Raw genomic sequence first — 12391 nt, forward strand, 5'->3', positions numbered from 1 at the left:
TTTACATTTTTTGTTTCGAGAACAATCATTATATTGAAATGTAGAAACAGACCCAAACCGGTTTCTGTTGAGTGAATTCTGACTCATAGCAGCTTTAAAGGACAGAGTAGAACTGCCTGTGGTGTTTCCAAGACTATAAAACTTCACCAAAGCAGACTGCCTCATCGTTCTCCTAGGGAGTGGCTGGTGGGTTTGAACCTCATACTTTGTGGTTAACAGCTGAGCGTTTTAACCACAGTGCCACCAGGGCGATAGACCATATCTTGCTAAAAGAAGGTGTACACAGTCGCAGAATTTTACCTCTCTAGCTGCAACTAAACCATATAATACTCTTACAAAACAGGATATTACTATATGCATATTGTTGTTGTTAAGTGCTGTCGAGTCAGTTCCGACTGATAGCAACCCTGAATAGAGTTTCCGAGGAACAGCTGGTAAGTTTGAACTGCCGATCTTGTGGTTCAAATTGACCTTGCAGTCCAGTGCTTATCCTACAGCACCACACCAGGATATGCAGATCACACCCACCAGCTGCTCCTCAGAAACCCTGTACAGAGTCACTGTGCGTTGGGAATGACTCAATGGCACCTAACAACAACAACAACAACAATTTATACGTAGCACATAATTGTCATATATATTTTATTTACCTATCCTAGAATGAGGACTAAGGTGTGCCTGACCCAAGCCATGGTATTTTCAATAACCTTATATGCTGGACAGTGAAAAAGGAAGACTGTAAAAGAATTGATGCTTTTGAGTTATGGTGTTGGAGAAAAATATTGAAAGTGCCACAGGCTGCCAAAAGAACCAACAGATCTGTTTTGGAAGAAGTGCAGCCAGAGTGTTCCTTAGAGGCCAGGATGGCCAAACTTCATCTCTCATACTTCGGATATATTGTCAGGAGGGACCTGTCGCTGGAGAAGGATATCATGCTTGGTAAGGTGGAGGGTCAGAGAAAAAGAGGAAAATGCCCAACAAGATGGATTGGCCAAGTGGCAGCATCGATGGACTCAAGCATGGCAACAGTGGTGAGGTTGGCCCAGGATTGGGCAGTGTTTTGTTCTGCTGTGCATAAGGTCGCTATGAGTTGGTACTGACTTGATGGCACCTAACAACAACAACAACAACGACATCCTGGTGTGGCTATCCTAATTGTCATACTTAACATTTACATGTCTTGATTTTTCAAATCTGAAATATTCATTGTCAGATGAAAGTCGTATCCTGTGTGAGCTCAAAGAAATACATGTAACTGTTTTAGAACGCCAGTGACATTTTTCTAATAATTTGCATTGAGGATATCTACATCAGAACCCACACGAATGCAGCTGTTTCTACAGAACAGTCCAGTAACACTGATTACACCCTTGAAGGGATTCAACCTTCCTCAGCCTCTTTATCTGGGTAGTTCCTCTTCATTAACATAAACTCACAGCCCTCCAAGGCTCCTGCTGAATCTTCTGAGTTACTGTTGTCAGTTGGATCACGTACAGTTGAAGAAACGCTTTGCTAGTTAAGCTAAACTATTGTTTGGTTTCAAGAAGACGTCAGGGGATATTTCTGGCCTAAGGTTTAAAGATAATCTCAGGGCATTAGGAGTTAATCAAACTGTCATGGTTCTAGAAAGTTTGGACTTTGAGAATTAGAATGACTGTTTTGCACAGCCCCACCTCCTCTCCCCTCCCCACAAATCTCCCTTTGCTCCGAATTCTTCTACAGAATCTTTGATCAAAATGTTTCATAATGGTAGCTGGGCACCATCCAGTGCTTCTGGTCTCATGGCAAAGAAGGTCATTGTTAATGAAGACACTGATCTCCATTTGTTGTTGTTGTTATGTGCCGTGGAGTCGGTTCCGTACACGTTTCATATCCTCCTCCTGTTCCTGACTCGACTTCTTCTGTTTTCCCAAGTGACAGAGTCTAACTGCTCTGCCTTGAATTGCCACGTGCCAGGCTTTTCATTTTGAACGTTTTTAATGTGACCTGAGTGAAGGTTTATGGAGCAGATCATCAGTTTTATATTCAACAAATCGTATGCTTTGTTTCATCTCAATGACTGGTACCCCTTCAATATAACAGCACTTATCCCACTCCCTCCCTGTGCTTCTTGCGTCTAGTCCTTTCTTCCCGAACCCTTCTGAGCTTTATCTTGGGGTAGTGCTGTGCTTTTGATCTTGAATAGTTGTGTGCACCTCACTAGTATTGTTGCCCCCCTCCCCCCCGTATATCTATCTGTTGCTTGGCTGAAAGTTAAAGATGTGGTGCATTCAGTTCCACACCTGAAGGGTGACCAAGGGCTGTAGTCTTGAGGTTCCACCAGTCTCTCTCTGACCATTAGGCCTCATCTCTTTAATTATTTGGAGTTTTGTTTTATATTTTTTTCTAATCTATGCTGGACCTTCCAATGTGATCCCTTTCAGAGCAGTTGGTAGTAGTGACTGGGCACCATCTAGTTTTTCTGGTCTCAGGGTCATGGACACCGATGTTTAGACTTCCCATTAATCCACTGACTGATCGTTTCCAAGCATCTTCAATTTTCATCATTCTTCTGTCTTCAGCACTTGGAGAGACCAATAGTTGCACCTTTGATGGCTACTCATGAGCTTTTAATATCCCAACCGTTATTCACCTAAGTAGGATGTAGAGCACTGTCTTTGTGGACTAGGTTATGCCAGTTGACTATTGCATTCCCCAAGACTATGCTCCGGAGACCCCAGGTCCAGTGACTCATTCCCTCATAACTTTGCCTCCTATATGCGCCACCATATTGATGGATGTGTTTGAAGCAAAGTTATTTGCCCATGTATAAGTCTTCTGTGTCAAACTTACCTATATATTTTTGGGCATTCTCCACTCTTCCTCCCACACTCATTCAGCCTGGTGTCTGTCCCTGCAGATAGATACCTTGTTGTTAGGCGCCATTGATTCATAGTGACCCTATGCACAACAGAACGAAACACTACCCTGTCCTGGGCCAACCTCACAGTTGTTGCTATGCATGAGCCCACTTCTACTGCTACTGTGCTAATCCATCTCGCTGGGGGTCTTCCTCTTTTTATCTGTGCCTCCATTTTACCAAACACGTTATCCTTCTCCAGGGACAGGTCCCTCCTTATGTTGAAAGTATGAGAGACGAAGTATGTGCACCCTGGCTTCCAAGGAGCATTCTGGCTGTACTTTGTCCAACACCGATTGGTTTATTCTTTTGGCATTCCATGATACTTGCAGTATTCTCCAATACCATAACTCAAACGCATCAATTCTTCCATGGTTTTCCTTATTCACTGTCCAACTTTCTCATGCATATGAGGTTGTTAAATATACCATGGCTTGAATCAGTCCTCAAACTAACATCTTTGCTTTCAAACAATTTAAAGAGGTCTTGTGCAACAGATTTGCCTAATATAATATTATCATTTGATAATCTTGACTATTGCTTCCATGTGTGTTGAGAGTGGATCCAAAATGAAATTTTTGACAATTTAATCCTTTCCCCATATATCATGGTCCAGTGGTGAAGATTTTTGTTTTCTTTACATTGAAGTACAACCCATACTGAGGCTGTGGTCTTTGATCTTCATCAGTACATGTTTTAAGTGTTGTTAATTAATCTTCCTCCCATCCTGATGCCCTGTTCTTCTTCATATAATCCAGCTTCTCAGATTGTTTGTTCAGCATTCAGATTGAAAATGTAGACAGCCTAAATGTTCTTCAGCAGAAGAATCGTTAAAGAAACTTTGGTACATACACACAATGGAATACTACACAACGTTGAAGCATAACGATGAATATGCAAAACAACCCACAACATGGATGAACCTATGACCTTTCCATTCAAATTGACCTTGTGGTCCAGTGCTTATCCCTTTTGTGAAATCAGTCAATCACAAAACGACAAATATTGTTGAGATGAATGTTGTACAAAGTTAAGGAAAGGTTTTCTTAGTAATGGAAACAGTCTATGATGGTTATGGGGTTTGTTCTTGTTGGTGTCATGTGCCGTGGAGTCGGTTCCAACTCATAGTGACCTTGTACAGGGTTTCTGAGGCTGTAAATCTTTACGGGAGCAGAATGCCTCATCTTTCTCCTGTGGAACAGCTGGTAGTTTCGAACTGCTGACCCTGAGGTTAGCAGCCCAATTTGTAACCACTACGCTATGAGGTTTAGGGTGGGGGTGGGGGGAAGACATCCTAAGAAACCATAAAGGACTGTTCTATTCTGTCCTGTCAGGTTGTTGTTGTTACTAAGAACTGTCGAGTCTGTTCTGGCTCATAGTAACCCTGTATAGAGATTCCAAGGAGGGACTGGTGGGGTTGAACCACCAACCTTGAGGTTAACAGTCCAGTGCTTATCCTGTAGCACCACACCAGGATCCTAAAGGGTTACTGTGAGTCAGAATTGACTCCAAGGCAAACAATTGTTGTTGTTGTTGTTGGTAAGTGCCGTCGAGTCTGTTCCGACCCATAGTGACCCTGAACAGGGTTTCCAAGGCTATAAATCTTTACGGGAGCAGAAAGCCTCATCTTTCTCCTACGGAACAGCTGGTAGTTTCGAACTGCTGACCTTGCGGTTCACAGCCCGATTCGTAACCACTACGCTACCAAAGGCAACAATGACAAGTATTAAATGAGTGAATGTGTCTCCAACTCTTGGAAACTTGCCTGTGCCCACAGCAGCTATTTTATGCAGAATTTGGTTCTGAGAGTAGACCAAGCTGCACTGAGTGGAGGAAGAAGTTGATCCATGGTGACCCATCCACAGTGAGATCAGACGTTGTGATCCACAGGGCTTTTACTGGATGATTTTCTCCGGTAGTTTGCAAAACCTTTCTTCTTAGCTTGTCGTTAGTAGGAAAGTGCATGAAACCTGTTCAGTATAGCAACACCACGTAAGTCTCCACCAACAGATGGGTGCTGACTGCAATGAGGTATTGTTGTTGTTAGGTGCTGTTGAGTCGGTTCCGACTCATAACGACCCTGTGTAGCGTTTCCAAGGAGCGGCGAGCGAGTTTGAACCTCTAAACTTGTGGTTCAAAGGGACATTGCGGTCCAGGGCTTTATTCCACAACGCCACGCAGATGAGTTATAGTGGCTCGGACCTGACCCCATGTCTTGTGTGTGGAGGGTGAGAATTCCTTCTCTGAAGTTCAGGGCCAGCTTTCTCTTGCACTTGTTTTGTTGTTGGATTCTTGCTGTTCTGTCTTCCCTCTGCTCCCCTACTTGGAAGGCCCAGGCCTCTGGTCTTCCGGCAAAGCCAAAGCTTCACTGTTTCTACCTCTGAGAAGTGTCCCCAGCTTTCTCCTGCCTTTGTCTGTTCTCCTCTGCAGCATTTGAAGGCTGTTGAGTTTATGCAGGATTGTTTACCACCTTCAGCTTCCTCCAGGGAAGGCTGGGTGGCACTTAGTCATTGGTGTATTCCCAGCAGCTAGCCTCGTGTGTGACAGTAGACATCAGTGAAGGCAGTGAAAACAGGATTCTTCCCTCCCACAGTAACAAGAGAATGCTGCTGGAAACTGGAGACTGCAAGAAGTGTTGAACTTCCTGATATGAGCTTGTATTTGGGTGGAAGTAGGGGGCATCTAACTGAGGTGAGCATTGATTCAGTGGAAGTTTAAACCAGATGACCTTTGAACTCCCTCCAGCTGAGCGATTCTCCAACACTGTCTTGCCAAATGGTGCTATAGAAGCAAGCCCACATCGGAATCACCTGTGTTTGGTGACTCTCATTCAGATTTCATGCAAAGATAGGATGGGTTGGAAACAGCTTTGCTTAGCTACTTTTTTCATGTGTACAATCCCCTGATATTAATTCTACTCACCCTGTTGTGCCACCGTCTCCACAATCCCTTTCCAAAAGTTTTTTCATCACCACCAACATAAACTCAGCACTCCTTAAGTAATATTCTCATTTCTCTATCACCCTAGTTGCTGTGATCACCAGTTAACGTTTGTCTCTGTGTTTTGCTTATTCATGTAAGTGGATTGGTACACACTTGTCCATTTGTGACCGTCTTCATGGTGCGTACATGTTACAGCATCAGTACCTTTTTCTCTTGATGGCTGAGTTGTTTTCCATTGCATGTACAGACCACAGTTTGTTTATCCATCCCTCTGTTGGCGGACCCTTGGCTTGTTTTCACCTTCTGACTGCTGTCTGTAGCGCTGCTGTCCACATTGGTGCCCCAGGGTCTGTCTGAGGCACTGCTTCAAGTTGTTTGGGTATAGATCTAGGAGCGGAATTGCTGGGTCTCGGATAATCCTGTGTTAACTTTTCAAGGAACTGCCAAAATGTTTTCTGCTGTGGCTGCCTCATTTTTGTTCCCCCCAGCAATTGATGAGGCTTCCTGTTGCTCTGCTTCCCAGCCAAGACTTCTTAGTTTTCATTTTCCTGACGGAACATCTTAGTGGGTGTGAAGGAGCATCACATTATGGTTTTGCTTTGCAAATGGCTAGTGATGTTGTGCATTTGTGTGTGTGCTTATTGATCATTTGGAGTACTGATGTAGGCTAAGCATTGGACCAAAAAAAAAAAGATTTGTTTGAACTGCAAGACTAGCAGTTCAAATTCACCAGCCGCTCCTCAAAACCCTATACAGGGTCGCTATGAGTCAGAACCAACTCAACAGTACTTAATAACAACAACATTGATCATTAGAATATATTTTTTGTAGAATAATTTAATTGGGTTGTTTGTCTTGGTTGGTGAGTTATAGGAATTCTTTATATATTCTTGATGTTAAACTCTCTTATCAGGTATATGGTTACCAATATTTTTTTCCCATTCTATCAGTTGTCTCTTTACTTTATTAATAAATTAATTTGATCCGTGAAAGATTATAACTTTGATGAAGTCTGATTGGTCTATTTTGTCTTTTGTTGTTTGAACTTTCAGTCATTTCTAAGATTCCATTGCCAATGAGGAATCCTGGTATGGCATTGTAGGATAAACACTGGACTGATAACCTCCAGGTTGGTGGTTCAAACCCACCAGCCCCTCCTTGGACACAGGGTCACTATGAATCAGAACCGACTCAATGGCACTTAATAACAAAAACTACATTGTCAATGACAGTGTCTTGAAGCATGATCTCTGTGGTTAATTCTAAGAGTTTTATGGTTTTAGTATTTATATTTAGGCCATTGACCCATTTTGAATTCATTTTTGTATGTCATGTAAAGTGTGGGCCCAACTCCATTCTTTTACAAAGGGAAATTCAGTTTTCCCAGCACCATTTTTTGAAGAGATTATGATTTCCAAGACTCCTGGCGTGGCACTGTAGGATAAGTACTGGACTGCAAATCAAAAGGTCATCAGATCAAACCCACCAGCTGCTCCTCAGAAACCCTGTACAGGGCTGTAATGAGTTGAAACCAACTGGACAATACTTAAGATCAACAAGAAATGATTCCCCTACTGGATGGGCTTAGTACTCTTATAAAACAAAACAGTTGACTATAGATGTATGGGTTTATTTCTGGGCTCTAAATTCTATTCTGATGGTCTACTTTTTTGTATTTTAATAATTTATTTCATTTTGTTGTTGTTTTTGAGAATATACATAGCAGAATATGCACCGATTCAACAGTTTCTGCATGTGACATTAATTAAATTCTCCCTGTTATATGGCTATTCTCACCCTCCTTTTCCAAGTATTCCCCCCCCCCCCCATTAAGATAAGCTGGGAGTCCTGTTGTGGTGCTGTGGGTTAATGCGCCAGACTGCAAAGCCGTTTGAACTGCAAGGTCAATGGTTCAAGCTCACCAGCTGCTCCTTGGAAACCCTAGAGAGGGTCGCTATGGGTTGGAACCAACTCGACAGCACTTAACAACAACAACAAGATAAGCTTACTGTCTCCTAAGGTTCTTATCTAGTTTTATGAGTTGACAACGGCAATTTACAGCGTTAGATGGTGGTGGTAGTGATATGCCGTGAAGTCAGTTCCGACTCATAGCAACCCTGTATCAGGGTTCCCAAGGCTGTAAATCTATGGGAGCAGAAAGTCTCATGTATATCCTATGGAACCACTGGTAGTTTTGAACTGTTGACCTTGAGATTAGCAGCCCAACTCGTAACCGCAAAAAGAACATGATAGTTCTTAGAAGGTCTTCAAAGAGCACAATGCTTGAGACAGACGTTCTTTACTCGTTAAACTAAATTATCACTTGGTTTTAAGGCAACTTTCAAGGATATTTTTGCCTCAAAGTTTAAAGGTTGTCTCAGGAGTTTCAGAAGTTCGTCCAGTCTCCATGGCTGTAGAAAGTCTGGAGCTTATGAGAATCTGAAGTTATGTTCTGCATTTTCCCCTTTCAGATCTGGATTCTTCTGTAGAATTTTCGAACAAAATATTCAGTAATGGTAACCAGGCACCATCCGATTCTTCTCGTCTCCTGGCAAAGGAGGCAAGTTGTTCAAGGAGGCAATTAACCACGCATTCCTTTCCCTCTTCCTGTTCCTGACTCTCCCTCCTCTGCTGTTCCAGGTGAAGAGAGACCAACCGTGTCTTGGATAGGTATTTTGGTGACTAGACCTTTTTACTACTGTTTTGGATTTCCGCATTCCATTAGGCCAACTTTCTTTGGAATGAGCACAAATATGGATCTCTTTGTTACTTTGGCTAGGTAGCTATCTTCCACATTTTTTGGCATAAATAAGTGCCTTCACTGCTGCATCAGTTTGTTGAAACATTTCAGTTGGTACTCTGTCAGTTTTTTGGAACCTTGTTCTTTCGTCAATGCCTTTGGTGAAAATAGTGATCCTAAAGTGAGAGTCTTAGCAAATTGCATCCTTACTGTGGTCAGGGGCCGCTGAGTTGGCCCTGACCTAATAGAATGAAATGCTACCTGGTTCCATGGCACCATATTTATGATTGTCAGTTTGGGCCAGTCTGTTGTTACAGGGATTGTTTAGTGCCTTCCAACCTAGGAGGCTCATTTTCCAGTACTATATCCGACAGTGTTGTTGTGACTTTCATTGTGTAACTTTTGGAAGACGATCACCAGGCCTTTCTTCCTGGAGACACTCTGCTGAAACCTGTCCACCACAGTTGACCCTGCCGGTATTTGAAATTTCAGTGGCATAGCATTCAGCCACACAGCAACATGCAAAACCACCACCGTACGACAAACTGACATCTAGATGATGAATTGCATCCTTAATAGGGATTATTGTTAAGAGATGTACTTGGAGGGGGTAGAGCCCAAGTGGTGATGAAGGCATAAAGCCAAACCAAACCAGCTTAAGGGAGGGAATAGCGAGGAAAGAGGGATCCGACTGTGAACATGGTTAGACAAGGCTGCCCCTCTGCCACCTCCCTGACCCTTCTTCACTCTGGGTTAGGTCACTTCCAGTCTCCCTGTTAGTGGAGGAGCCGGGCGTTGTGGGTGATATTTAGGCCAGCCCCAAATAGCAACTCTCTGCCCAAATTAGAGGTTAGAGCTGCACGCCCAGCACAGAAGCACTCGGGGCTCCAGCATTTCCACCCAACTGCCTTTGATGCCTTTCAGATAACTTTCATGCAGTCACGTTGGGGAGATTTCCAATAGTCAAATCAGGGCTGAATATCTATTTTGCTTTTGTTTCAGGAAGAAAAAAAAAAGAAAAAGAAAGTAAGAAATGCCAGGACTGAATGAGTGATGTGTCTGCTTTCATTCTTTCAGGTTCCTTGCGTTGACTCCATGGAGGATTTATCACCTGATCTCAGTCATGGTTCTTGGACGTGTTATTATGCAAATAATAAAGGAGATGGTACTGTCCAGAGCAAGAGGTAAGGACACAAACTCTGACTGTTTTAAAATGGTGTTAAGTTCCTTAGACTCTGAATGATGGATATTTGTGTGAGCATATGAACCAGTTTGTCCATTGGAAGGAGTAAAAGGATAAAAATCACATTGGCATTGACTTGGCTATTGTCTATATAATCTTCTTGTTAAGAGACCAGTCCCTGGAGAAGAGCATCGTAGTCATAAAGGGAGACCCTCAGTGAGATGGGCTGACATAGTGGCAGCAACATTGACCCCCAACAGCAGTGATTGTAAAGATGTTGCAGGAATGGGCAGGGTTGTGTTCCGTTGTGCACAAGGGTCACTATGAAATGGAACTGACTCGACAGCCCCTAACAACAGTGATAGTGTCCCTCATCCTAGCTGGCTGCTTATGGACTCTGAGCATTGTTCTTTTCACTGTTTTGATGGGTAAGCAGGCCACAATAAGGGTAGCAGTCAACTGTTTATTGCACCCTACATGATAAAATTGCATTTGGCAAATTTGCTACACTTTAAATCTGCTACTTCTTTAAAGTCTTCAAGAGCAAAGATATCAGGGTGAGGACTATGGTGCACCTGACCCAAGCCGTGGTATTTTCAGTAACTTCATATGCATGTTTCTCTGCTATTCATAAGGTTTTTAGTGACTAAACAGAAAGATGTTTACCTGAGCTTTATTGACTATGCAAAGGCTTTCAATTATGTGGATCATGACAACCTCTGGACAACATTGTGAAATATGAGTATCCTGGCACACTTAATTGTGCTCATGAGGAATCTGTACCTGGACCAAGAAGCAGTTGTTCGAACAGAACATGGGAACACTGAATGGTTTAAAATTAAGAAAGGTGTGCGACAAGGTTGTATTCTTTCACCATATTTATTCAACGTGTATGCTGAGCAAATAATCTGAGAAGCTGGGTCATATGAAGAAAAACATGGCGTCAAGATTGGAGGAAGACTCATTAACAACCTGTGATATGCAGATGATACAACCTTGCTTGCTGAAAGTGAAGAGGACTTAAAACATTTACTGATGAAGACCAAAGAGCACAGCCTTCCCTATGGATTACATCTCAATGTAAAGAAAACAAAAATCCTCACCACTGGACCAATAAACAGCGTTCTTATCAACAGAGAAAAGATTGAAGTTGTCAAGGACTTCATTCTTCTTAGATCAACTATCAACACTCAGGGACGCAGCAGTCAAGAAATCAAATGACGTATTGCATTAGGCAAATCTGCTGCACAAGACCTCTTTAAAGTGTTGAAGAGCAAAGATGCCAGCTTGAGGATTAAGGTGCGCCTGACCCAAGCCATGATATTTTCAATAACCTTAAATGCATGCAAAAGCTGGACAGTGAGTAAGGAAGACTGTAGAAGAATTGGTGCATTTGAGTTATGATGTTGGAGGAGAATATTGAAAGTGCCACAGGCTGCCAAAAGAACCAATAGATCTGTTTTGGAAGAAGTGTAGCCAGAGTGCTTCTTAGAGGCCAAGATGGTCAAACTTCATCTCTCATACTTCAGACATATTGTCAGGAGGGATCAGTCGCTGGAGAAGGATATCATATTTGGTAAGGTGGAGGGTCAGAGAAAAAGAGGAAGACCCCCAATGAAATAGATTGGCCAAGTGGGAGCATTAATGGACTCAAGTGTGGCAACAGTGGTGAGGTTGGCCCAGGATCAGGCAGTGTTTCATTCTGCTGTGCATAGGTCACTATGAGTCAGTATCGACTTGATGACACATAACAAAACAACAACATATGCGTGTGGAGTCCTGGTGTGGCACTGTGGATTAATGTACCAGACTGCAAAGCTGTTTGAACTACAAGTTTGGTGGTTCAAGCTCACCAGCTGCTCCTTGGAAACCCTATATAGGGTTGCTATGGGTCGGAACTGACTCGATACCACTTAACAACAACAGCAACTGCATGTGAAAGTTGAACAATAAATAAGGAAGACCATACAAGAATTTGATGCATTTGAGTTTTATGGTGTTGGAGGAGAATATTGAAAGTACCATGGGCTGCCAAAAGAACAAACAGATCTGTGTTAAAAGACATATGGAAAGAGTGCTCCTTGGAAGCCAGGATGGCCAGACTTTGTCTCTTATACTTGGGACATAGTGTAAAATGGAGGGTTGGAGAAAGAAGAAGACCCCAATGAGGTGGATTGGCACAGGAGCACCAATGATGGGCTCAAATGTACAAATGATTGTGAAGTTGGCCCAGGACTGGGCAGTGTTTTATTCTGTTATGCATAGGGCCGTTATGAGTCGGTACCGACTTGATGGTACCTAACAACAACAACAATGTGATAAAATGAGGCCATTAGAAAATGGACTAACCCTGTTAGCATTGAGTTGATTCTGACTCATAGAGACCCTATAACAGAGTAGAACTGCCCCATGAGGTTTATAAGGCTGTACTCTATGGGAACAGACTGCTATATATTTCTTCCTCGGGACTTTTGGTTATCTGTTGAGCGCTTAACCACTGTGCCACCTGGGTTGTTTTGAAAATGTAAGTTGTTGTTGTCAGGTGCCATCGAGTCGGAACCGACTCATAGCGACCCCATGCACAGCAGAACGAAACAATGCTCGATCCTGGGCCAACCTCACCACC

At 42.9% G+C, this 12391-nt stretch overlaps 1 protein-coding gene across 1 annotated transcript in view; it reads left to right on the forward strand.

Annotated features, from left to right (window-relative positions):
- Positions 1 to 12391, forward strand: part of FAM134B (family with sequence similarity 134, member B) — a 196276-nt gene that overhangs the window by 43012 nt on the left and 140873 nt on the right. The window contains exon 2 of the mRNA XM_006874438.1: positions 9660 to 9766. Within this exon, the coding sequence (XP_006874500.1) occupies positions 9660 to 9766 (107 nt within the window). The remainder of the gene's footprint in view (positions 1 to 9659; positions 9767 to 12391) is intronic.

Source organism: Chrysochloris asiatica, unplaced genomic scaffold (genome assembly GCF_000296735.1).
Source record: "Chrysochloris asiatica unplaced genomic scaffold, ChrAsi1.0 scaffold00278, whole genome shotgun sequence".
NCBI lineage: Eukaryota > Metazoa > Chordata > Mammalia > Afrosoricida > Chrysochloridae > Chrysochloris > Chrysochloris asiatica.